Genomic DNA, 26,076 nt, shown 5'->3' with positions numbered 1-26,076 from the left:
TAAAAAGTAAAGCGGCTTGGAGCTTTTAAAAATGAAAGCTGATAACACTACATTTATAAGAGGGAGACTTAAAAGTATAAGAGAATGTGGTATGGTCTTGCTCTGTTTATTGGTTTTGTTTTTAATTTGTATACTTCATACATATACACACATGTCATATTTAATTTGTAGGTCCCAACTATGACAGAACCATCAAATCCAGTTGTTGCTTTACAATCTGCATCATCTACACCCAGAGGTAAACAACCCAAAGGCAAAGTTGTGATTCTTGCTACAAGTCCTGCCAAGAATACAAGGTCATCAGCTGCTCTTACTGAGACACAAGCATCAGCTGCACCCAAAGGTAAACAACCCAAAGGCAAAGCTGTGATTTTGGATACAAGTCCAGCCAAGACTGCACCTAAAGCCCCTAAAGCCTCTGCCAGAAAAACATCAGCTACACCTGCAGGGACAGAAGCATTAGCTGCACCTAAAGCTCCTACTAGAAAAGCTGCATCAACTCCAGCCGTGATTCTTGATTCAGGTCCATCCAAGAATACAAGATCAACAAAGACTTTGGGTATTAAGCCTCAGGGTACGGGCTATAAGACCAAGACCAAGACCAATTGGAGGATATAACACCTCTATTTAATTTGGTTATGTCAGTAGGCATTGTTAGTATTGTCAGTAGGAATTGTCAATATTTTGGTTCTGTATTTTGGAACAAAGTTGTTTGATGTTGATATGTTTAATGTTGCTCTGTATTTTGGAACAAAGCTATTTTATGTTTCTCTGTTTAAGTTATGTTGCTCTGTTGGAACAATTGTCAGTATTTTGGTTATGTATTATGTTGCTCTATTGCTCTGTGCCTTTAAGTTATGTTTCTCTGTTGCTCTGTGCCTTTAAGTTATGTTGCTCTGGAAAAGATTACCATTCAATTTGCTCAATTCTAAGTTTATAATGTGGAGTGTGATGTCTATCTCATTTGAACAGTAGGAGGCACAAATTTGGTTTGTTTTTTCATTCAGAACAAATTGATAAACAGACACTAATGCTCTCATCATCTATAGCTTGTTTCATTCAGAACAAACAGACACTACCGACTCTAATGCTCTCTACTCTGTAATGGTTCACATCCACATATCATCTAAAAACTCAACGAGTAAGGTTTGCATAAAACATACTTCCAAAGACATCTCAAAAATCACTTCAACCGGTCAATACATTCAAACTCAACCAGTCAATACATTCAATCTTTAAAGTCGATACAATTCACTTCAACCAGGACAACAACAAGTAAGCAAAAACAAACACTATAATCCATTTCTTCTTCTCGTTCTTCTTCTTGCCCGGTTTCGCAATTTCAGCTCTCAATTCTGCAATTTCAGCTCTCAGTTCTGCAATAATCACTTCATGATCATTCCCTGCCGGTGGATCAACCCAGACAAAGAATAAACACCTTTCTGGGTGTGGAAACTTTCTACACCCAACAAATCTTCTTTCGGGGTTCGTTGAAGTCTGAGAAATCCATAACTTGGGTTCAAGTCCACAATAGCAAATGGTTCGGAATCGGGAGTTGCCTCGAGAGTTCACAGATGTGGTAGAATTAGACATAGACATCTAGAATTTGAGTAGAAATGATGAGTTTGAGCAGCAACAATGAACAGTTTGAGCAACAACAGTGAATTAGGATTTTAATTTAGATTTTTCATGGTTTCAATTTGAAAATTTGTGAATTAGGGTTTCAAATTAGGTATTTGGGGATTTGGGGATAGAAAATACGAGAGGGAATAATTTTTTGTGCGCGCGCGAGTGGTTTTGTTGGTAGGTCACGTGATTTTCTCATGTCTTTGTTGACTTGACTTGACCAGAGTGTGCTGAGTGTGCAAGAATTTGATACATCTCAAAATTAGAAATTCCACGTAAGAAAAAAAATTAGTCCACGTCACTCTTCAAGTGCCGGAAATGAACCGGAAATATGAAGGTGGATACGTTTTACAAGTACAGAGTTAAAATTGCCTAAACTGAACTTTAGGGGGTAAGTGGTAAAACTTGACAAGTTCGAGGATGAAATATGCCAATTTACCAGTGAAATATGTGGTACGTAATACTGTTGGACACAGCTTGTATTTGCATACGAAATGTTTTCTTAGATGTTCACAAAGAAGGATGTGTTTACACACTAATCTTCAACGCAGTCTGAATTCCTGAATTGCACAATTAGGTTTATTTTGTACATGATCGCTCAAGTTGTTGATTATTCTTGAAGATATCAGCTCTTTAGGGATCCTCGTTTTGGTGAAGAGATCTCTTTGGTGAAAGAACAAAAGAAATTATCCAGATTAACACAAACTATATTTAACATGCACTGACCAATACATTGAAGTCATAAAACAATTTGAGTTAGTTCTGTAGCTCTAGGCTCTAGCAATTGTCCTTAAAAAAAGCATAATTTTCGGAAGAATGTTTTCTCTCTCTCTCAACCACGTGATTGTGCTTTGGCTGTAGCTAAGATAAGGTTACCGTCACATGGGAGCTCCAATCATCAGCAGATCCTAATGAGACAGCTCTGTGATTTGGTGGAATCACATAAATGTACAACTCAGTATGCTTTTTATAGATATACAGTAAAAAAACACGTAAATAAATTTTTAAGGCATTTCTAAATTTTAGATTTGGTAAATTTTTTTTGTACATATGATCTTCCAATTACTATAAATATTATCACAAAAAATTATTCAAATCCAAAATTTATAACTCCATCCAATATAATTAACAAATTTTAAAAATTAACTAATTGTAAACTGTTCATTTTCACAATTTTTGATACTATATTTAGTAAGTTTAGAAAAAAAAATTTAATTATTTGTGATAATATTTAGAATAGTTAAGAGATCATATATAAAAAAAATTAGTCTAATCTAAAACTTATAAATACCTTAATAATTTTAAGTTTGTTTAAGTGTTTTCTTAATATATATCTCTAGAACCCGTCCCAATACGAATGAATATGAATATTAACTACCCTATGCTATTGTAAATCTTTAATAAATTCAGTGTCTTCACAAAACAATGACAGCAATAAGTGAAAAACAATATGAGATTCAGTTGAAAAAAACTTCATGTGCACGCTAACTATAGCTGTTATCATTTGCACTTTAGTTAAAGTTCGTACTTTATGAAAATCCATCTAACACAATCTTTGGAAATAGTACACAATATCTAAATTTTTAACCCAATCAATTGTCATACAAGTATACAACTCTAGAGTGCGTACTGTAACCACAAGTATACCACTAGCATTGGTATTTAACAATGAGGACTGAGTTAAGTACAGTTGTCCAAATTGGGTAAACTAAATGATATTTCTATTCTTTACGAATAAAAAATGATGTTATCCTCCACATCTTCGCTCTTAGTGACTTTTCGCTGTGTTTAAGACTTTAAGCGCCAAATGTAAGCCCCGAAGCACGGATTGCTCCCTTGTTTGTTGCTTAGATACCCCTTTGACAGTAAGCCTCCATTAGGACTTGTTACTTTCAGGCCATCTGGGTAACTTTCGAAATTTATACTACAGCTGGTTTCGAAGGCAACTATTTAGTAGTGATCCCTATTGATTGAAAACTAAATTTATTTGTGTTTTGATAGGTAAACCTGTTTTTTATGAGATCGATAATTCGGCAGTGCTAGCAAAATTTGAACCCCCAGAATTCTGCTATCATAATCACGCTAAATGTTTTACTAAGCTAGCTGAAAATTTAATAAAAAACAAGGCTATGATTTCTACATAACAACCCAAGCCAAGGTCTGATGATAAATACGTCTCTCATTCTGTTGTGCATATATTACATCATCTTCTTAAATCACACATCCAACACCATCCTTATCAATCTTTCCGACTAGGATTTTCAACTGTTTAAGTTGAAATTTAACGTTTTCATTTATTTTATTTTTCAATGAACCGAAATTGAGAGTAGAGACATCTAGAATAAGAATAATAATGAGGACAAGTCTCACTCAAACTGCACCACTACCACATTGTCTGGCAGGTTAGACTAAACATTAAACATATAAACACAATATTTCCTCTATACTAAAAAGTATTTTCAACAAAAAGAACAATTATTACTTCTCCACTAATTATGACACAAAATTTTCATTACAGGAAGTGTTTCTGGAAGAAGTACAAACAATAATATCAACGAAAACAATCCCTCCTAAGTTGCCAGGAACATGTTGAAATCTTCCTAAGGCTGCCTTTAGCTCCTAGTTACACAAACCAATCTACTGTTCCATTTCTCTCAAGATTTTCAGCCACGGGAACGTTGAAAAGTTCTCAAGTCCTGCATTTATCCACCACCGATTTCACAATTTCACACTCCAATCCATTGAACTCGCTTACTGTGTATTCTGCAAGATGATCTGATAATCTTGTTTGAATATCGAAAGCCCCAACATTTATATCCTTAATCGGTGAAATATTATTGCAAGGGCTTACACCATGTTGATTGGGCCAGTACCCATAAAGGAACTAAGTCACTAACTGTTGCCAAAATTCACATCTAATATCCATTTTGGCTGGGTTACCAAACGAAGCCCAATCTCTCTTTTTATTTTTTAATACACACCACCCGCCGGAGGTAATTTTCATTTAACAATTATTAAATTCTTGTTTTGCGCGGTCAATAGTTCTGTTGGGGCAATTCCGTTGGGGGAATGGGAATAAAGCTGCTAAAGTTAGGTTGATGGAAGAAGTTATTCAAAGCTTCATACAGTAGTAGACTACGCGTAATTTCATTGCGTGATTCAATATAAACCACCAGTAGCATAAGCATAAGCATAAGCATAAGCGTAAGCTGGTATGAATGTATTAGTCACTGGGCCCATTGGGTTATCAGTCTAAATCAGTTCATAATTACAGTCTACCGCCCACGGGAATAGGTCTATTCTATTGACAAAAGGGTCCTAGTTAGCATACTGAATTTAAGTATAGCAAATCAGATCGTCTTTCTTTCTCTTGCCCAAAATATCACCGATATATCCGACATCACCAATATATATATTATTTTTTTGGTACACTAACATAGATATATTCAATTTATCTCAACCAAATATTGAATCTTTTTTTTCCCAATACATATCGCAATTTCCAATATAATGATATAAATTGTTGATTTTGACCGATATTATTGACTTTGACCAAATATTGTTGACTTTGACCAATATATCGACAATATTTCCAATATAATCAACGATATTTCCAATATATCAACATACAAAACAAAATTTTGACTGATCAACAAAAAAATTAATATCTATGATATTTACAATATATCCGATATATATCGATTTTTGGGTACATTGAAATATTCACCGAATTCGATATTTTAGGCCTTACCAGGCACCCATATTACCTTGTGCACAACATACTGCAAAGAAAATCTATGACAGTAACTATAAAAAGATTGTAATTGTTATTTTGTTATCATTGCCTAACAAAAATCTCAATCCAGAATCCCGCCACAAAAAAACACTTGCATTCACTTGTAATTTGAAACTTCAGACTAAATTTACTATTGACAAATAATTGGATATTCAGACCACTACCAAGAAAAGCAAAGCCCTATCAACATCCTTGTGGTAAATTTACTGGTATATCAAGGTTGCCCTGTTCATAAACTGGTCCTGCAACATGGTATTAAAAACAAAAATCCTCAGTAAAATTGCTATGTTTTCTTCTTTCTTATAAACAGTTGATTCAGAGCTGACAGATCTATCAATCTTTCAACATCAGACCTACTAACGACATGCTCTGCTTTTACAACTTAAAATTTGGAGAGAGAACCGCGTTCAAAGATATCATTATCTTGTTTTAGCTTGGCATGTTAAGAGATGTGGCAGAAAATCATTTTATTAGAAATGAACACTTGCAATACTTGTAACTGCCCTGAAGGTTCTAAAGTTTTTCTGAATAAATACCACAATCTCAAGAAGAAAAAAATATAAAAGAAGAAAGTGTATGAGGAAAACAGACCAGGGCTGTGATAATCAGTTCCTCCCATGGACATAGGAGAAGATGTCATTAAGCGCAGACGCAGCATTTATACCAAATCAACAGATTGTAAATGAGAAACGGCTGCAACAAATACACCTTAATCAACAGAATGTAAAATAGTAAGGGCTATAACCACCAAACCCACCAACAGAACCTAAACGAGTATGGGCTACAGCATATATACGTATATACCTGAGCAACATAACATAAATGCGCAAGGGATACACTAAATACTGAATACCTTAGCAACAAATTCTAAATGGGCCAGGTTCAGTGGGAACAGAACACATCATTCATTCCGAATATGTAGTGCTGAGAGAGAGATATACCAAAGACAGGACTCACCTGCCAAGAATCCCGACCTTCGATTGGTGCATTCTCATTTAAGATAATTTATACTACTCACACTATGCTTCTATGCAAGGGCCAAAAGAGACTTGTCGTATATGCCCGAAGGCAGCCTCACTGTCCTTCTCATCAATGACACCTGTTATGGACAGCCATAGATGAAAATTTTCTACTATATAACCTAAATGAAAAAGGAGGTATCAGCTTACACATGGTCCTCTATCTTCAATCTAACACATTTGTATTGCTAGACATCCCACCAGTGGTTATCAGCCCAGCCTGGCCACTGAACCAGTAACAAGACAACCAATTTAGAAGCTCATTGGGTGGACCAGATGATGAAAACAATATTCCATGAACACCTAGAAATTGAATCTTAGAAAGTGGGTTCATATATACCCAAACAATCAGAGGAATTGGTTCACGGATTAACAAAGCCAGACTTGGTCAAGGTTAAGAATAACACCACACCGACAACACGTGTGACACATTTATTTGACATGCAAAACCACCATGCAGAACTGTGCCCACATAACATGAGTGATGATAAAGTCAAGCACGAGAATAAAATAAAAAAAAGATGCTGGTTTGATGGTGCCTGAGTGACTTGAGATTAAAACTTGACATGATAAAAAATCCTAGATAAAAGCATATACACAAACTTTTATGCTTCTTGTTACCATCCTTTGAACAACTGATTCTGAATTAAGTTAAACTAACAGCCATTTCCAGAGCACAGGTGACAGGCAAAATAGCAGTTAAAAAATCACTAGCTTACGCTGATCAAATAGCATGAAGCCCTATAAAACTATATTGGCATAAGTTATAACCAACAAAAATAGCACCAGCAAGTTGGTACCTTTATGGTAGCGAACAGCAGTTGGTAACACATGAAAATGCTCCATGTACTTTCATAGGGGTGCTTGCCCCCGAGCATCATTCTGACTTTCATCAAACCACCTGCCATTTCATGCATCTCACTATAAGTTAGTGCAGTTACATAATTTTGACGGAGTAACAAAACCATTGCATCTTACTAATAAATGTTGACAAATGTCTGTTATAAAATGAGAAAATTCTCAAACATTATGAGATAACAAAATGTAATTATGATGTATCTTGTTGGCGGAAGCTTCAACAATGGATGAACATCAATTGAGTTTAATAAAATAAACACCTAAATCTAATGTTTAAACCTTCAAACATGAAGAACAATTCACAAAGAATTCATAATCAATAATAAACCCCTAACAATGAAGGCCTAGATGCCTTTATATAATAAACTCAACTTCTAAATCTAATTGGATTCCAAATAGGAAACCATCCTAAATCCTATTCCTAATTCAATTAGGAAACCAAATAAAATAGAAACTAATAATTATTATTAATTAATTTAGAAACTTCCATGCTCATGCATCAAATTATCTCCTACCATGTGAAGTTTCCAAAAGCATCAATGCCTGTCCCAAGAACTACCAGTATTTGGCCATGGGTATAATCTTGCCAAATTAAACATAAATATGAATTATTAATTTGAGATTGCAGCATCCATAAATCCATAATATACTAGCTGGGAAAAACACTCCCTCACAAACTCAATGAAGTTAAGCCCTTATTAGCCAATTGAAACTCAAATACCTGTTTTCAGATATTGGAATTCGGAAATAGAGTCAGGACTTTAACCTCATCTTTCCCTTCTTACTTTCTTTCTTTTTCATTTGCCTTAGGACATCCTGTTCTGATTCATAATTACCTCTCGACTAAACTGCAAATTGCACTAAGGGGCCTTTTGTTTTTGAATCAGACTTTTTGTCTCAGTTCGATTTTCACCAAAACCTATAGCAACTGCCTAAGACAAGCATGATCCACATCATCTGTGAGAAAGGCCGAATGGGATTAGTCAGAATCTCAACGTCAGATACGTCAGACACAGCCTTAATGTTTCACCACGTGTTATTATATTAAACAATGCATTATTTGGTGGAGAGCTTAGACACCACGTGCATCCTTTTAAAACAATACGCCACCTTCTGATAAAACAAAACAGCTACAAGATGCCTCACTAATAAAAACTCGGGACCACAAGCCCTCGAGGGATGATTTGTTAAGAAATTATTATTTATAATATTTATCTAAATAAGCGTGGCGTGTTCAATATGATTTCTCTTTCTATCTTCATGACAATTCACCCACTTTTTCATATATAAACTGGATCAATAATGAAAGGCCGAAACAAACCAAATCAACCTCTTCGCCCAAAAGCACGACTGGTCAAATAATTTACTCACATTGAAACCACGCCTTTCTGAATAAAAACTCATGTAGAATTACACTGCATGTTTGAAATTTTCCAACACCCCAACTAATATCAAAATATAACACTGAAATTCCCAACATCAGGTTCAGGCTTATAATAAATAAAATTGCACCTCAAAAATCATACAAGGGTGCTTTACAGACCCACTGTATATCAAGAGCTCTCTTAATAAAGCGCTCCTGTTCCACGCTACGATGACTAAGCTACTTAAAGAAGTTTTTTTCTTTGCTTTTAAATAACAAAAGAAACTTTTCTATATACACCAAGAATTACTGCATGTCCATGACCGTTGAGCCATCAGTGTGTGACTCCAATTTTTACTCCTCACAGAAGAAAGTCACCAACCAGAAAATGTAACGATGACATTCTTATTAAAAAAGAACAAACTCCACCCCATACAAAGTATTCCAACAATCCACAAATTGTGCCAACCATTTTCACGTATCATAAGAAAAAATAACCACAAATATTAGACGACCGTGTCAGATTCTGGAACACCGGCTTCTCCAAAAAATTTAAGATAAAACCAATAAAACCAACCTCGTCTAAATTCATCTCTTTACTCATATTGTTTCATTTGAAAGGATTGTGAACAGAACACTAGAATGCAGCTCATTAAGCACATTTCTGCTGCAGGCAAAGTACAAAGACACCAAACCAAAAATAGGAATAGGTGCATCACTCCAAAGGATGAGCAAGGAAATCCGTTTATGTTCTCCAAGGATCAAGAGTTTGAGAGTTCATAATGCTTAAAAACCTCGCTTTCAGCACATGTGATCAAAGTCATTCCATACTTAAACAAACAAAAACAGGATTACAGACACTTGATACTGCAGGTTTTTAATATACTTAATACTATAATAGTTGCATTCAGAAAGGGTATACAATAAGACACTTATAGTCAGTAGATTGTAGAAGAGAACAGTCCAAGAGTAGAAAATCAAGCAGTTTTGCAAAGAAACTTTGACATGGTTACATAAGGTGATTGAGCTTGGCCCAATTCCTATAAGGCATGCAAGACTCCAACAGTAAAGGTACTTTCTTTTCTTTTTTTGGATCGGTAAAATGTGATGCGTATATATATAATCTTATAGTCAACTTTGTAGGATGAGATATCCCACTCAGATACAACAAAGAGAAAGACAAATACAATATCGATACTAGAGAAAAGAAAAAGAAAACTACGACTACTAGAGAAGACTAAAACAAATGGATGCAATCATGCATGGCCGAGCAAAGAACCCCATCTGAACATAATATCCCTGAAAGATGTATCTGTCCACTCCTCCCAAAATCTCGGGAAAGACAAGAATAACGATCTCTCTGCTACCCATCTATCCTCCCAAAATCTAATTCTACCCCCGTCACCTAAGACGTATGTTATATCTCTCTGAAACTCCACAAGACCTCTCTGAATACCCTTCCAAGCCCCACACCCATACGGACCAGAACTCCCCCCACTATACCAGCCTAGATTGGTCTCACCAAATCTAGATTTGACCACACGCCTCCAAAGCCTCTCACTTTCATCCCCAAATCTCTAAAGCCACTGCCCATAAGGGCAGAATTAAACTCACGAATCCTCTGCAAACCCAAACCCCCGTTCTTCTTCGACATACAACCAGTTTTCCAGTTAACAAGATGATACCTATGATTCTCCTCCTTGTCATCCCATAAAAAGTTCCTAAGATCCTTTCAACCCTTTTGACCACGCTCTGTGGCATCCTAAAAAGGGGCATAACATAGACCGGAAGGTTCGAAAGAGAGCTCTTAATCAAAATCATTCTCACTCCTCTCGAAAGGTACCGCCCATGCCACCCTTCAAGTTTCTGATAGAGGTTCTACTCCACAGTTCCCACATAGTAGCAGACTTGTATCGAGCACCAAGAGGAAGCCCAAGATACCTATAGGGCAGAGATCCGGTATAGCACCCAATGGCTCCAGCCATCCTATCAACAACGCTCGTGTCAACAACCCCATACACTTTACTCTTCCATATTCACCCTAAGCCCTGAGATCACTTCAAAACAACAAAGAATTCTACAAAGGAATCTAAGTTGTGAGAGGTCCCTACACAAGAACACCACAATGTCATCTGCATACTGCAGATGAGAGACGAGAACCCGGTCATGTCCCACCCTAAAACCCTCGATAAAGTTGAGTTCATTAGCTTTGCTAATCATTCTACCCAAAACCTCCACTGCTAACAAAAAAAGAGGTGGAGACAGGGGGTTGCCCTATCTAATGCCTCTAGAACTCCTAAAAAAAACCAACAGGCGACCCCATTAATAAGGATCAAGAAGGAACACAATGAGATACATCTCCTAATCCATTTTCGCCATTTCCAACCAAACCCCATACGTCTCATCACATAGTCCAAAAACTCCCAACTCATATGGTCATACGCTTTAGTAAGGTCAATTTTACAGACTAGACCTAGTATCCCACTAACATTTCTATCCTCAATCGCCTCATTAGCGACTAACACCGCATCTAGGATTTGATGCCCACTCACAAAAGACCCTTGTTCCTCCGCAATGAGGAAATCACAGCTTTCAATCTCATTGAAAGCATCTTGGATATGATCTTATAAACACTACCAACCAAGCTGATAGGGCGCAAATCACTAATGTCCTCGGCTCCTCTCTTTTTAGGGATTAACTTGATAAAAGTGTGTATTCATGCTATTCAAAAGGAAAGATGTCTCCCAGAATTCCCGAATGGTCTCTATGACATCATCTCTCACCGTATCCCAAAACTTTTGAAAAAACTCAGTATTGAAACCATCCGGACCCGGAGACTTATCGTTCCCCAGATCAACAATCGCCCTCCAAACCTCCTCCTCAAACTCTCTTTCAATATTTGCACTCTCATCTCTAGAAATGCTTGGAAGGAAGAGATCATCTACAAGAGTGTGTGCTTACAGGCTCGGTATAAAGCCTAGAGTAGAAAAAAACCACCTCCTCTCTCAAACGATCGTCTCCCCAAATAATATTACCATCAATCCTTAAACTCTCTAACATATTCTCTCTATTTCTAGCCCTCCCTGATATCTTTGATCTTAGCCTTTTGTCTCCAAGACATCTCCTCCAAATAAACCACCCTCCCAAACTCCGCCCTCCAATCTTGTCGCTAGATTCTCTCATCCAACTCGAAGTTTCCTTCTTCTTGTTTAAGACCGGCTTTCCTAATATCCTGTAAATGTTTCTTTTTTTTCCCATCCACACGCCCAAAAACATTCTTGTTCCACTCCTTAATTTTATTTTTCACAATTTGAGGATTTTTTGCGAATCTAATACTCGCTTTATCTCCATCAGTTTCACAATCCCACCACTCTTTCACATTCTCCACAAATTGATTGTCTTTAAGCCACATGTTCTCGAAAGAGGAGTGGGGCATCTCCTCTCAACCTGGCTAGTTAACAAGATAGGATGATGATCAAACGCTGAACTAGCAACAACCAATTGGGTAAAAAAAGGCCAGCTCTCTTCCCACTCCGTACTCACTAGAAACTGATCCAAGTGAGACAAGATTGGCTCAACATTTCTATCGGACCACGTGAATTTACCCTCGATAGGAGGTAAATCCACCAACTCACATCTCCTAATAAGATCATCAAATCTCCTACTGATAGTAGGACTAGCGGCTCCCTTTTTCCACTAGTGGAAAAACCTAACCACGTTAAAATTGCCACCCACACCAAGAACCCCCTCTAATAAAAGCATAAACATCGTCAAGCTCAAGCTCAGCCCGAAAACTCGGAAAGTCGGCCCTCTTAGAAGGGCCATAAACGCAAGTAAGAAGCTTCTGGGTTTCCTCGTCGTCAAAAATACAAGAAATGGACACAGAGGACCCAACCAGATGGTCCACCACCTCAACCCTCTCTTTATCCCAAATAATACAAATCCCTCCAGTTGGCTCAACATCTGGAATGTCTATCCACTCCATCTCATTAATACCCCAAATATCTCGGGGGACCTTAAGATCAAAAAAATCTAACTTAGTCTCTTGGAGCAGCACAACTGAAGACTTCTCCTTCCTAATGACCTCTTTAACAACAGATCTCTTCTTATTGCACCCTAGCCCCCTAACATTCCACGAAATGATTTTAAGCCCCATGGATAACAATTTGGTTTTTTGCCCCCTTCTCCTAGAACTCCCTTCCACAACCTCCTCACCAAAGTTGATATTGGATACCAACCTGGAGAGTTCCCTATTGTTTTTCTTATTAGCATCATGCCCTTGCATTGCGTTTTTCCCAACCGATTTCCCATTCTTAATACCTTTCTTTCCTTTACCCGCCCCAAAGATAAGCCTTAACAGCTCTAAGGCCTCCTCTTTCCTACCTGCACAGTTCAGACCCGCCACCATCATCAAAGTATTGGAATTATCATTAAGCCACTATGAGGTCTATGACTTCAAGATTCTCAACTATAATAGGCTAAATAATCCTAGGACTACTAGGGGAACTAGTACTTCCCCCGTCTCTCCCCCTTTAGCTTTCTCTCGTCTCCCCATTAAACACTACAAGACTTAACTCATTCCTTCCCTCACTTTCTGCCATCTCAGTTTGTAAAAATCCATCACATATAGTCAAAAAAGTACACCCATTAGAAGGAATTTCATGCGGAAAAATAAAGGAATTCGTAAGGGCCAGAGTATTGATGTTACCGACTGTTTGAAACATTGGGAGAATGTCAACCCTTGTGCGCATATCAAAAGAATGCTCCCTAGTTGAATTAACCGGTAAAGGATTGCCGGCCAAGGACATTCTTGAGTAGAGAACCTCACCCACTAAAGGTGGTAAGCAAGTTAGAGGACCATGCTGGATTTGACGACTATTCTCATCTACAACAAATAAATTGTCACCCCTAGACCCAGAAGAAACAAAAAAAAAAAGGTCGGAATGCAACCCCCCGTGTGTGCCACTCTCCCATGTTCCCCTGTCAATGAAAGACTATTACTGTCATGAGTACCTTGTCCAGACCCTCTTAAATTGTCAGCAGCTGCATTTAAATCCACCATTATCCGGTTCCAAATACTTTCAGCAAGTATTTCGGATGTCATCAACCTCCTTCTGTTTACAGTTCTGTTAGCAATCACAGCCCTCTCATTATTCCTTTCCATAGGGCATTCTACTGATCCCATATTTGTTAGAGGACCATCAGGTCTGCCGTTAGTTTCACCCTCCATTGGCAATGCGGCACTTTCGGCAACTCGAGCCTCCTCCCTGATTTCTGTCACTGCTTGAACTGATACACTTCCTTCAACATCGCCTAGTCACATCATTGAGAAGTTTGGACACCCTGAATTTGTTCTATGCTCCACACAAAAGTGAAACAAAGGAGAGTTTGTTCTTTATTGGTGAAATATTTCGTCTGGTTCGACTAAAGGAAGAGGAGTTGAGCTACTCATATTTTGCCCCAAATTAGATATGAGTCCGAGCCTAACCTGGACCTGATTTTGAGTCCTGAAAGATACAGAACTTTGACTGCCTGAGTTATGGGCCTGAGGCAGTTCTGCATTAAGAGCATTCCCAATGCAAGTCGCTTTGAGGGGAAATAACAATTTGTCGCCCTTATGAGCCAAAAACAATAGCCCAATTCAAAGATCACAATGAGGGTAGTTTTTCACTGAGTAACAATAAGGGTAGCACTTGGTAGCACTTGTTACGGAGATAGTTGTTGAGTTGTGAACTCCAAACGGAATCTTTTATTCCGTCACGTGTGTGTTTTCGTTTTTTTTTCAGATGAAATGTTTCATTCTGTCCAGTGAGTTTCTTTTACTTTTTTCATTTTTTTTTCTTTCCGACGGGATGCTTCATTCCATCCAGCGTGTTGTTTTCGATATTTTTTCATTTTTTTACATTTAGATGGAATAAAACATTCCGTCCGAATTTTAAAGTCACATTTGCATTGAGCAACCCCTAGTAGCTTCTCACCAAGGTAACTATGAGGGGAAATAGTCCTATGTGGAGGTAACAAGTTGTTGCTTGCATTGGGAATGCTCTAACCACGGGTACTTCTACCTGTTCACTATTTATCATTTGGGCTTGGGCTTGTCCAGCATACAGAAACTGGGCTTGGGATTAATTTTGTACCTGCTCATCCCTTGTTGACTGGGCTTGGACTTGTGCAGTAAGTATGATGAGCATGGATTTGGATCTGCCCAGTGCTTGTTTGGGTTTGGGCCTGCCCACTATTAGACTCTCTATGGTTCTCTCCATTCTCTGGGCCATATCTTGAAAATGTAAAATGTTGGAAGTGGCAGTCTCAATCATATTTAGTCGTGCAGAACCATCACATTCTTGGCTGTTCACATTAACTGGATCCAGTGCCCTCCTCTCCTCATGTCTCTGGTGCCTCCTCTCTCTGATGGCCCTCATCCAAGGTTAAAAACTTGGGTCTTCAGCCTCTGATCTTTCAGTACAGATTCTTCCATCCAACGGTTGAGTTAGAGACTCAAAAGAATTGTGAAGCACCAGCCCACTATCCTGCACTAAATCAAGTCCACCCCTGTTAATTCTTGTCTCATTTTGTCGGTTGTTGTCAGTAGTGAGATTCAAATTTGAAACAGATCCATTGACCAGTCCACCCCTACTAGCATTATCTCGTCCATCCACCTGTCTCCCACTGGTAGATCCACGCAACCTCCTCTCCACCACATCTATCCAAGGTCTCTGATTGGCAAAGCCTTGTTGAGTCTCCACCCCACCACCGCGGGCGGTGGCTCCATCACTTTCATCTCTATTCCAACCAACACCAGCTAGCAGATTAATGAAGAAACTAGGAGGATCAAGGTCCAAGAAAATCTTACAAGCTTGGTTTCAGACAGGAAACATGATAGATCTGGGTAGGTCTGAATTGTTTCTCTCCACCGCCGCCAATAGCCCAACCTGGTTTGAAATAATAGGTATCACACAGCAAGCTTTAATAACTTCCTTGAGTTTTGCAAGGATTGAAAAGGTCCACAGATCTGACCTGAGACCCCATAACGAAATCCATCTCAAAGATGCACCAGACCCACCTTCCACTGAGCAATTATTGGCTCTGCAATCAGTCACCACCTCCGCGAAAGATCGATCTGGCCTCACAAAATGTTGAAAGCACTGATCTTGCGCTACATTCTCATCCTGATGCCCAATCCCAGAAGTAGTTCTTGCAAAGATATCTGCCCTGCCAGCCAGTCCCTTGGTCATCACCAGGGACAACCACCCTCTTTGCTGTCTCCCAATGAAAAAGACCGGCGATCACCACATACTTCTCAGCCCCATTTTCTTTCTCTTGTATGATTATTGTCCTTCTCCTAAACGCCTTTTTGAACCACCCCCCATTATTTGTGCCTACATCAGCTAGATGTCGAAGGCCGATATTATCCACGTAGCTTCATCCAACCTAAAGACCATCGATGTATTCCATCTTCTTCCTTCTTCGCTAACTCTAAAAGAGGACCCATTGATCAACGTTCGAAAGACAAATTTTTTAGCTTCAATTACCACCACATTCTCCATTGTGGCTCCTACAATTTAGTTTTAAGAACCAACTTCATAGTTTCTGTAAGCAACACTAGTTCATTTTCATGTAATTCACCAATTTCGCTCTCCCGAAAGTGCTTTAATGGTTGATATAAAGCAAAGAAACTTATCCAAGTGCTATGGCTAACAAGTTTGCTTGTTTCTAACTCATAATAATATAATCTGAGGTCTTCATCTGTTTGGTAAGCTGAAAGCTAAACTCAAACTAAATATCATGAAAACAGTTTTCAGTGAAGTGAAGCATGTTACTCTAGTTGCTTGATCTTCAGATCATGAACCAAAGGTACTTCTGCACCTTTGTTATTTAGGGTCGAACTAACCCATTTCTAGTGATGTGAACTATGATTGGTGGAACTGTGGAAGCTTCAATCAATGAACAATTCACTCAATAATATAATTTCTTTAAAAATCACTCATGAAAATAATCTTTCATAAATCAAATAACTTAAAACCAAAAACCTAAGAACTAATGGTGGCACCTATCCTATTTATACTAAACCCTAACCTCCTCAAACCTAACCTAAGCCGAATGGGCTTGGACCTGAAATACTGGACTTAGACTTGGGCCAACATAGCCTGAAACATGATAATAATAAAAATACTAAACTACCCTCACACTATGTGTGCATGACACATCATTCCCCCATGATAATAATAACTTTGGGCAATGCTCTTTAATATGTCCCAAATCATTACAATGATAGCAACAAACACCAACACCAATATTCTTAAACGCAGGTTTAGACACATTAGTCGATGAAGAAGGCACAATAGCAACATGGTTTGCAACAAATAACATCTCAGTCTTTAAAGCATACTGATAAGCTTCGGCTAAAGCGAAAATATCCTAAAAATCAAGGACATCTTGAATAGGTTGTGTGAAAATATTCCCAGCTTCGTTTCTTCTGTCTCTGTAAGGCTAGCTCGAGAAGCAAGCAAATTGAATTCTTCCGTATATTCATTAATAGATAAAGGACCCTGTTTTAAAGCTTGGACCCGATGTGAAAGATCACGTTCATAAGTAGGAGGCAAAAATTCAGAACGAAGCTCGCGCTTCATCTTCGACCATTCTTTAATTGGGCAAAAACCCTACATAGCATGAGAATTCTGGATGCTATTCCACCAGTTCAAAGCAAAGCCATTCAACTTTGTTTCAATAAGCACAACATGTTTGGGATCTCCAAAACCCTTATACTCAAAAAAATTGTCACACTTATTAACCCAATCAATAAAACCATCGGGATCAAGCTTACCATCAACATCCATCTTGACATCATTTAAATTTGTTCGTACGTGAAATTAAATGAATTAAAGCAGCAAGATCATCATCACCTTGATTCACCGGAGCAACCGCATTAGGAACAAAATAATTTCCATGAAAACGATGATTATTGTTACCTTGTGGATAGCGGTTATTTGACCTGGCATTCCGTCGAGGCGGAGAAGGTGGACTATCAACAAAACGTTGGCCTCTATAATTCCCTTGGCCACGACCACGTCCACGTCCATGCCCACGGTTACGTATATGAGGAGGCTGATAACGTCCTTGAAATATATCAGCATTGTTCTGAGCATCTGGTTGAAGAGGTAGTTGCGGAAGATCAGGAACCCAATTATTAATACGTTCCCAAATATCCGAAGCAATCTTAGATGAATTAGAATGATTAGACTGCACCGGCGCATCCCTATTGTCAGATTGAAAATTTGCAAAGGGATTCGCAAAAGAAGGAGGCGGCGTTGATAAAGTCTTTGAAACATTATCGGAAAAAGAGCACCTTGTTGGCATTCTTGAGCAATACCTGGTCGACCAACAGGTAAGATAGGCGTCATCCCCAGTCCCTGGAAAAATAGGCACATGAACAATACCCTCAGTAGTCTGAGGTACCAAAGGTTGAATGAGGGAAGCATCAATGGTCGTTGTTACTGGTAGGGTCTGTTGTTGTTGAGCAGCAACAGGCTGAGCATTGGCGGTCATAGCCGCAAGAAAAACATCAAACCTAATATTCGATTGTTGTTGAGAAGCAATCAAAGCACCCATATTTGCATTAATCCCAGCAACAACATCTTGTAGTTTTGCAACTGGAGATTCCCAATTTGCTTTTCGCCCCATTGTACTTGAGTAAACAAGAAAAAAATCGAATTTTTTTTTTAATAGTGTCGCATGAACAGTAACCTCGATGAACAGTACTGAGAAAAAAAATTGCCAAAATCGATGGCTCTGAATACCACTTTGATGTGAACTATGATTGACGGAAGCTTCAATCAATGAACAATTCACTCAATAATATAATTTCTTTAAAAATCACTCGTGAAAACAATCTTTCATAAATCAAATAACTTAAAACCAAAAACCTAAGAACTAATGGAGGCATCTATCATATTTATACTAAACCCTAACCTCCTCAAACCTAATTTAAGCAACCGAATGGGCTTGGACCTAACTTAGACTTGGGCCAACATGGCCAGAAACATAATAATAATAATAATAATAATAATAATAATAATAATAATAAAACTACCCTCGCACTGTGTGCGTGACACATCATCTAGCCCCTTCAGCAAAGAAATCAACACATTATTAACAATGTGCACAGCTCCATAGAAATATCTAATAGAGAATGCCACACTTCAGTGCACCATAAAGCTTCAAAAAATGTACTATAACTAAAGAGAATGGTAACCCCGCCATTAACTTCTTCATTTCAACACATTTTATCGTCTAGGGGGGATTAAAATCAAAGAGGAGGACCTACTACCAAATTTAAGCAAAGACCCAACCCGGTAAAACAAGACTAATACTCTCGAACAACAAGCTTCAAAATTTCTCGCATTCCTCTAGCCAAATCCCCCAATAGACACCATGGAATAGAAACTTCTACAGCAATTTCCCAACACCAACACCAGATAAATCCCTCCACCTCCATTCTTTCAAAACATCAACAATAGTCCAGGAGAAGTCATCTGTGCTACAAATGGATTTGATACCAACTACCAAACCATTTTAGAAACTGTACATCATAACAACAATTGTTCCATACTTTATTATTGCCGAGTACAAAACATACTCCTAGCCATCACCTTTCCTCTTTTCCTTAGATTATCTGTCCTCAATGTCCTACCACGGCTCATAGCCCAAAAAGAGATTTACTACAAATGAAATCAGGTAGCCCAATATTCAACCTCTAAATTCTTACCTTATCTAATTCTTCAAAAAGAGATTTAGCCGAGAACTTTTCTACCTAACCACGCCACATTCTTTCATCATCTTCATTACCAATCATTTGCCAAATAAGAATATCAAGCAATGAATTTACATCCTACATCTCTCTTTCTTCTAAAGCTTGAATTCCATGCATGAAAACATGTTGATGAACAGATCCTACCTTAATATCCGAGATTAAATTCAACTCATTAAAAGCCTCCCCAAGTCCCCAAATGGCACATTGGTGCACCATTTATCTTCCCAAAAACTAATTCTAGTTCCATTACCTAGTTTTGAGCTCAATCTCTTGACAATTTGATTTTTGTCAATTATTCTGCATAATCGCTTTCCATAACGAACACCATGCAGCACTTATTGATGACATTCTTAGACTGCTATATTGATGACATTATAATCAAGTCTAGGTCTGTGACTAACCATTTTATTCATTTGGAAAAAGCTTTTGAATGAAAAAGAACAAGAGCTTACCAATCAAAAAAGATTCCTTTAAAAATGTACCCTTAGAATTTCTGCAGGAAATTTCATAAGACATTTGGCGTGTAAAAAAGGGATTCAAATTGACAAAAGTAAGGCTAAAGCTATAATAGAAGCTAAGCCTCCTAAGAATAACAAAGAATTGGAAAAATTCTTAGGGAAAATCAATTTTCTAAGGAGATTTGTCTCTAATAATGCAGGAAAAACCATTATGAAATTAAAGAACACTGAGGAATTGGATTGGAGTTGGGAACATCAAGCCACTCTCCAAACCATAAAGGAAATTTGGTCAAGCCACTTGTATTGCTTGCATTTATGCACAAGAAGTCCAAACGTAATGAATGAAGTACTGCAACCATTAAGAAGAAGCATACATACTATGACTGACCTCCAAGCAAGGTGTCGACTAGCAAAGTCGGTAAAATCTTTGGGTGATGATACCAGAGGTTTGGGGTTCGAACCCCGCCAGCATCAAAGAGTTACTGATCTCATTTAAAACAGGCTTGCCAATCAAAAAAAAAAAAAAAAAACAGCGTCCTCCAGCTCTTTGTTACATCGAGGAGAGGAACCCCTCCTATAAGACCTAAGAGATGGCCATAACTCACAAACAGCTCACCGGTGGTTTAGGACATGACAAAAAGACAAGAAATGAATATGAACCAAATTTCTCCAGAGATACATTTCATGATAGCATGCCGTTCTAGTCCTATAACAACAAAGAGGTTAACAATGAAGAAACTCGAAAAGGAATTTGGTTTTCCAGATAAAGAAGGAATGCACAACCTGGGAGAATGACAGAGAACTCTTCAAGCTATGAAAGATAATCACAAAATGAGACATAGAATTAAGTTAGAATCTTCGAAACAGACAAAAGAGCAAATATCTTTCCCCAAAGAAGAAAATAAAATGAGCTCCCCTAATCAACAAAGTCATCGGACTTGCAGAACTCAAGGATCAAACATATATTTTGACAATCTAGAAGTATAAAGCTATAGATTCTCCTGCTTTCTCACTGACGATAAATAACGAACAGGAAAGTCTATATGCACAGGGGACTATTAGAATGTGAGTCTTCTATTTACTGCGACAAGTTCCCTATTTTGTAAAAGGGACACGTGAAACCAGTGTGCCCCCGGCAATGACCGGAAACAAAGGTACACATATTAAATCGTGGGACCTGTCTTTACGCCTAACGCCAATCACAAATCTTCCTAAATTTATTTTTGCTAACCAACCTATACATCGCTGCGTAGACAAAATTAAATATCAATTCAACATTCCCTCCATACTAGACTAGAATAATCATTTCACCATGTTCCATCACATCCCGCCATTTTACACATGATACCACAGAAAACAAAAAAAAACAAAGTAAATAAAAATCCACGCAATTGAAATTTTCCAGATAAACTTTATCCATTTACTGTTAGCCTCGCTTTTAGATATTCAGGTTTTGATATCAAGTCAAGTTGATGAACTCTCTTGGTTCTCTGTAAATGTTGTTGATCTTAAGATCAGTGTTCAAAACAAAATAAAGCAAGAGGCAAGCAACTCCACCAACGTATGCGACAATCTACTTCACCAAGGTAAAACTATATAAATAAATATTAAATAAAAATGGCTTCCTAGATCACGTATTCGTGGTTTTGTCAAAAAAAAATGATAAAAGAAGGTAAATAAAATTTGTACCTTAATTGCCTAATGATATCATAAGTAAAAGTACAAAAATTCATATTCTCAGGCAATTTCATTTTCAAGGAAAAAGGTTTTCCAGAATAAATTTCCATACAGTCAAACACATGAAATGTGTGTGATTAGGGAGGGCAATATATCTGGCTAAACTATTATCTCAAAATTAAAATTTGCAAAAAAGTTACTTTTCAAAAATGAAGTTTCCAGAGATCAATTAGACACACCCTTAAAAAGTTTTACTTCTCCTTTGTTCCAATACCTATTTTCTAGTGATTCCCTCAAAACCAAAATTTACTATTTTCTTTATGTCCACACGACAACACTTAACAATAAGCGTTTAAGATGAAAACTTAATTATCCTGAAAACAATGAGAAATGATAAAAATAACAAAATCGCTGAATGAAATGATGAAAACAGTGTAATATGCCTATCGCATGTTAAATTGTCAACAAGCACGGGCACGTAAAGTTGGCATAGATTTTCTAAACCTCAAGGGCACGTAACATTGTCATAGATTTTCTAAACCTCAAGGGCAGTAAAATGGCATCAATAGAAAGTAGGAAAAATAGAAAGTAAGAAAGTAAAATCAAATGCAAAGTGGAGTAAAATTAAAGCATATAAACTAAACCTTCCAAGCAACCACACTCCCAGCAGAGCTTTTAGCAAGTTTTAGTTGCAGTTCCTTCAACATGCACAATTTAAATCCACAGCTAGCTTGGAAACAGGAGTCAAAAAAGTAAAACTAAGATACCAATATGATTTGGATGCAGATACTGCCTCAATGTCTACACTGGGAGAAAGGTGCTGTACCACACCATCATCTTTAGACCTTTGGAAGCAAGATGCACAAGCCTCCAACATTGGCCCTGGAAAATGCAGGGGAAGCGAAGCATCAATAATGTCCTCAAACAGGAACAATCTTATTTTGCCAAATCATAGGATGTGAATCAAATTGGAAAATGGTTCAAGCAGTATGACTCATATTCGAACTAAAGAGCATGAAACACTAATTATATGAGATTTGAAGGCTCAAGGTATGTGAACTTGATGTAGCGGACGTATGGAATAAAAACAGACATATAAACAAATACACGAACCTGAAATGAATTAACCATTAGAGATGTTCACAGTTTTCTTTGACCAATAAAGCCAATTAAATGATACTCTTATATCTTACAAGTCAGTCACATTAACTGTGGATATAAATTAACATACACCTATTTGCGTTAAACTTCAGAAATTTTTTCCTCTTGATCAGTAGGGCACTAGGACGGAAGGACTTTTACAAAAAAAAAATGGTACAGAATTGACTTTAACGACTACAATGACTTTTTCTGTAGTTAAGCATATTTATACAAGAGAAACAGTAGATATACACTTCAATCGTGAACTATATTAGAATACCACCAAAACTTGATTAAAAGCCCATATATTGACTATCTGCACTCAAAATGGCAATCTGCTTAAAGAACCTCTTTGATGAACATCATCATTTTCTAACAGGAATTAGAAAAACAACTCATTCACATATTAAAGACAGAATATAACAAAAACATAATGATCCTCGGAACCTTCAAACATGCTTCATTCTTTAATGAGTTTTTATGGTACATAGAATTTCTCAGTCACTGTAAATCATTATATGGATCACTACACATTGAAAAACAGAAAGTACAAAGTATTGACATCTCGTTCTGCTTCTTACAATTACGTGAACCAAAGGGAACCCCTACCTATCGTAAGAAGAAGAAAACTCCCACACAAAAAGGATTTTAATGCTTTCTGGTAGGGGCATGGCCTGTTCAACCAGAAATTAAATACCTTAGCTCCTTCAAATGTTCGTCATTTGAAATATGGAGCATGAGTCGCAAATTTGTCACCAACTCTTCTTGTTCCCAACTTAAGGGTCCTCCAGAAGCATATAATGCTCCCATGGTGCAGTGATAGGCATTCAATTCTAGCTTATGAATATCCCCTGCCAAATCCTCTTTCGAGGGACGGGGGTATTCCATGTCATGTCTCCAATCACAACAAGATTCAGCATCACTAGAACAACTACTATCTGAATCATAATTAGGATTTTTCAATGAGCAGTGGGATGACCTATAGGGGATGTTGCTATTAATGCTACAACTACCAACAGAACATATACTACTCTCAGTATCATTACAGTCTACACTTCTATTGACAAAGCACCCAACATCTCCTTTTGGCTCCCCCCTCTCTGTATTGAAGATAGAAATTTGGTTGTACTGGGAACCATGCATGCAAATTTCACCCAACATATATTGTGGGGAAGCAACAGCATCTACCTTTTCTGGTAATTGAGAAGAACGCTCCGCGGCCATTTGTTGATGTCTACCCTCATTGGCATTTGCTTTCGTATTCCATTTAGCACACTCATGTGCCACAAGATCCATCGGGATACCTGAACCCCTCTTCAAAGTTCTAGAGGTAACCATATGCGACTCCTGAAAACCAGCGTCTCCTTCACACAGCTTCCTCTTTACACCTGCGACTGGCACTTTGCAACTGGGCTTTTCATAATATCTCAGATCAGATTTCTCAAATTCACAAAGATCCTGCAAGAGAAACCATACAAAACAATTAGATATTAGGACAATCAGAGCTACTAGATATCTTTCTCAGAAAAAAGTACAAAATACAGTAAATAGTATTTTGAAACGGGAACCAACGCTGCTGACCGAACCAAGGCCGGCTCAAGACAATTTGTGGCCTTAGACAAAATTATAACGAGGTCTCCTTTTAATGTGAACTAGGATCTAACACGGTATATGTTTCGAATTCTAAATAATGTAAACCTACCCTTTCCAGCGCACGTAACTACTCAATAAATATATGATTGCATGTTAAAACCACAAAGAGTGTGATTGGACTGCAATTTGCAACCAAAGACTTAGATTTTGAGAAGACAAGTATGATAAAGGAATAACACAGGGAATGTGGAGATAAATAATATTAGTGAAGCTGGAAGAGTTATTGTATAATGAGTGTTAGTTTTAAATGACCAATTAGTGAATAAATTACTGTTGTAAAAGAATATTTGGGCCTGTATAAAATAATGCCCTGTGGGCTTACAATGTAGATAAGGGGAAAATAAACTCCAAACTTAAATTGTGCTATGCAATATGAGCCTCCCCTACTGGTGAGGCCCTCACCTGCCTATAGGATGAGCCGGGCCTGAGCAGAACATAGGCAACGGGACATAAATCGTAACACCAAGAAAAAATAAGGTGATTATAAACGAATATCCTACATGACCTGAAAGATGAACAAAACTAATTAACAATTTTATGAATATTTAGATGTTTCTAAGAAATACATGAACCCAGATGAAACTTTGAAATACCCGCAAACCAGCATCAGACGCTCATTTTCGAACACAGCCAACAAATAACAAAATAGAACAAGGACCAAATGAATGGACTCATAATACGTGGAAAAATTAAGTAACTACAAAAAGTTTCAGGTACACATAGAAGCATATAAAAATATGTGAAATAAACAGAATCAGACAATTATATTACCTTTCCAACCACGACCCAGTTATCATTCTTCCAAACTTGCCGCAATCTGACTTCACATTTGTGCGCTCTGACTTCCTCGGAAGATCCAACCAACCTAACCATATAATAATTTCGTCCAGACACTCTCAAAACTATCCCGACTTTCCAAGACATGCCCTCAAACACCTCTACATAGTCTCCCTCAACCCATTCCCTCAACCCGTGAACTGGAGGAGGGCAAGGTCTAACGGATTTCCTCAAAACACTATCATAAACTGACGTGCCGGACACACCCAGAGCCGAATCAAACCAAATATCATAATACCGCCCATCCCCTGAAACAATTTCACCAGTACGCCAAGAGCCAAAAGGTACCCCTTTGCTGAAAACTTCCACTTTACTCCCTGTCTTAAATCTCATGATGTTTACTTAAGCCAATCAAATCTACAAAACCTATCATGAAAAAGAAAAACCAAGTTTAGTCCTCAAAATATGTACACTAGTAAAAAAAACATTCAACGGCCGCCAAATAATAATTCCGAACTAACCCTACGAATTTTCTTCACTTGAATCCAAAACATAAACACACACAATTATTATTATAATAATAATCTGAAATATTGTATAGAATTAAATAAAGTTGATTTCTGAAAATGCATATAAAATTAAAAACAATGAAGATAACCTGTTTTAGAGTTTCTTTGTTTTCTTTTTCTTTTCTCTCTAGCAAATTTTTTACTTTGTTTGTTTTTTTCAATTATTAAAGTTTTGTTCTTGAGCAGAAAGGAAAGGAAAGAATGGGGTTAGTATTTGTTGACGTGGTTAACAAGTTGTGTTGAGTTAACTTGTCGGGTTGGGGTTGGGGTTGGGGTTAGGGTTGAAAAGATATATATGCTAATAAGCTGCTGCCTGCTGCAGTTGGGCTA

General features: G+C 37.6%; 2 protein-coding genes across 21 annotated transcripts; both read right to left on the bottom strand.

Annotated features, from left to right (window-relative positions):
• Positions 1-1,251: 1,251 nt before the first annotated feature.
• On the bottom strand, positions 1,252-1,599 carry LOC147510443 (uncharacterized). The gene has a single exon (XM_086598132.1). The coding sequence runs from the start codon at positions 1,597-1,599 to the stop codon at positions 1,252-1,254; it is 348 nt and encodes a 115-aa protein (XP_086454258.1).
• A 3,666-nt stretch (positions 1,600-5,265) lies between these two features.
• Positions 5,266-26,011, bottom strand: LOC147510442 (uncharacterized). 20 transcript variants are annotated; one of them, XR_015218822.1, is made up of 9 exons: positions 25,836-25,972; positions 25,172-25,603; positions 23,936-24,205; positions 22,252-22,489; positions 7,242-7,342; positions 6,592-6,668; positions 6,380-6,521; positions 6,014-6,115; positions 5,266-5,664 (listed from the first exon to the last, which is right to left on the bottom strand). XR_015218822.1 is itself a non-coding variant. In XM_086602421.1 (3 exons), exons 2-3 carry the CDS (start codon positions 25,568-25,570, stop codon positions 23,426-23,428), a joined length of 1,179 nt encoding a protein of 392 aa, XP_086458547.1. In that variant the 5' UTR covers positions 25,571-25,603; positions 25,836-25,992; the 3' UTR covers positions 23,182-23,425. The 20 variants fall into 20 exon arrangements, 3 of the variants coding, with proteins under 3 accessions (XP_086458547.1, XP_086458549.1, XP_086458548.1); XR_015218825.1 differs by having other exon boundaries at positions 6,380-6,499; XR_015218828.1 differs by having other exon boundaries at positions 22,375-22,489.
• Between the last annotated feature and the right edge of the window lie 65 nt (positions 26,012-26,076).

Source organism: Coptis chinensis, chromosome 3, assembly GCF_015680905.1.
Source record: "Coptis chinensis isolate HL-2020 chromosome 3, ASM1568090v1, whole genome shotgun sequence".
Lineage (NCBI taxonomy): Eukaryota > Viridiplantae > Streptophyta > Magnoliopsida > Ranunculales > Ranunculaceae > Coptis > Coptis chinensis.
Note: the sequence above shows the minus strand (reverse complement) of the source record. Positions and strands in the feature narration are given on the sequence as shown.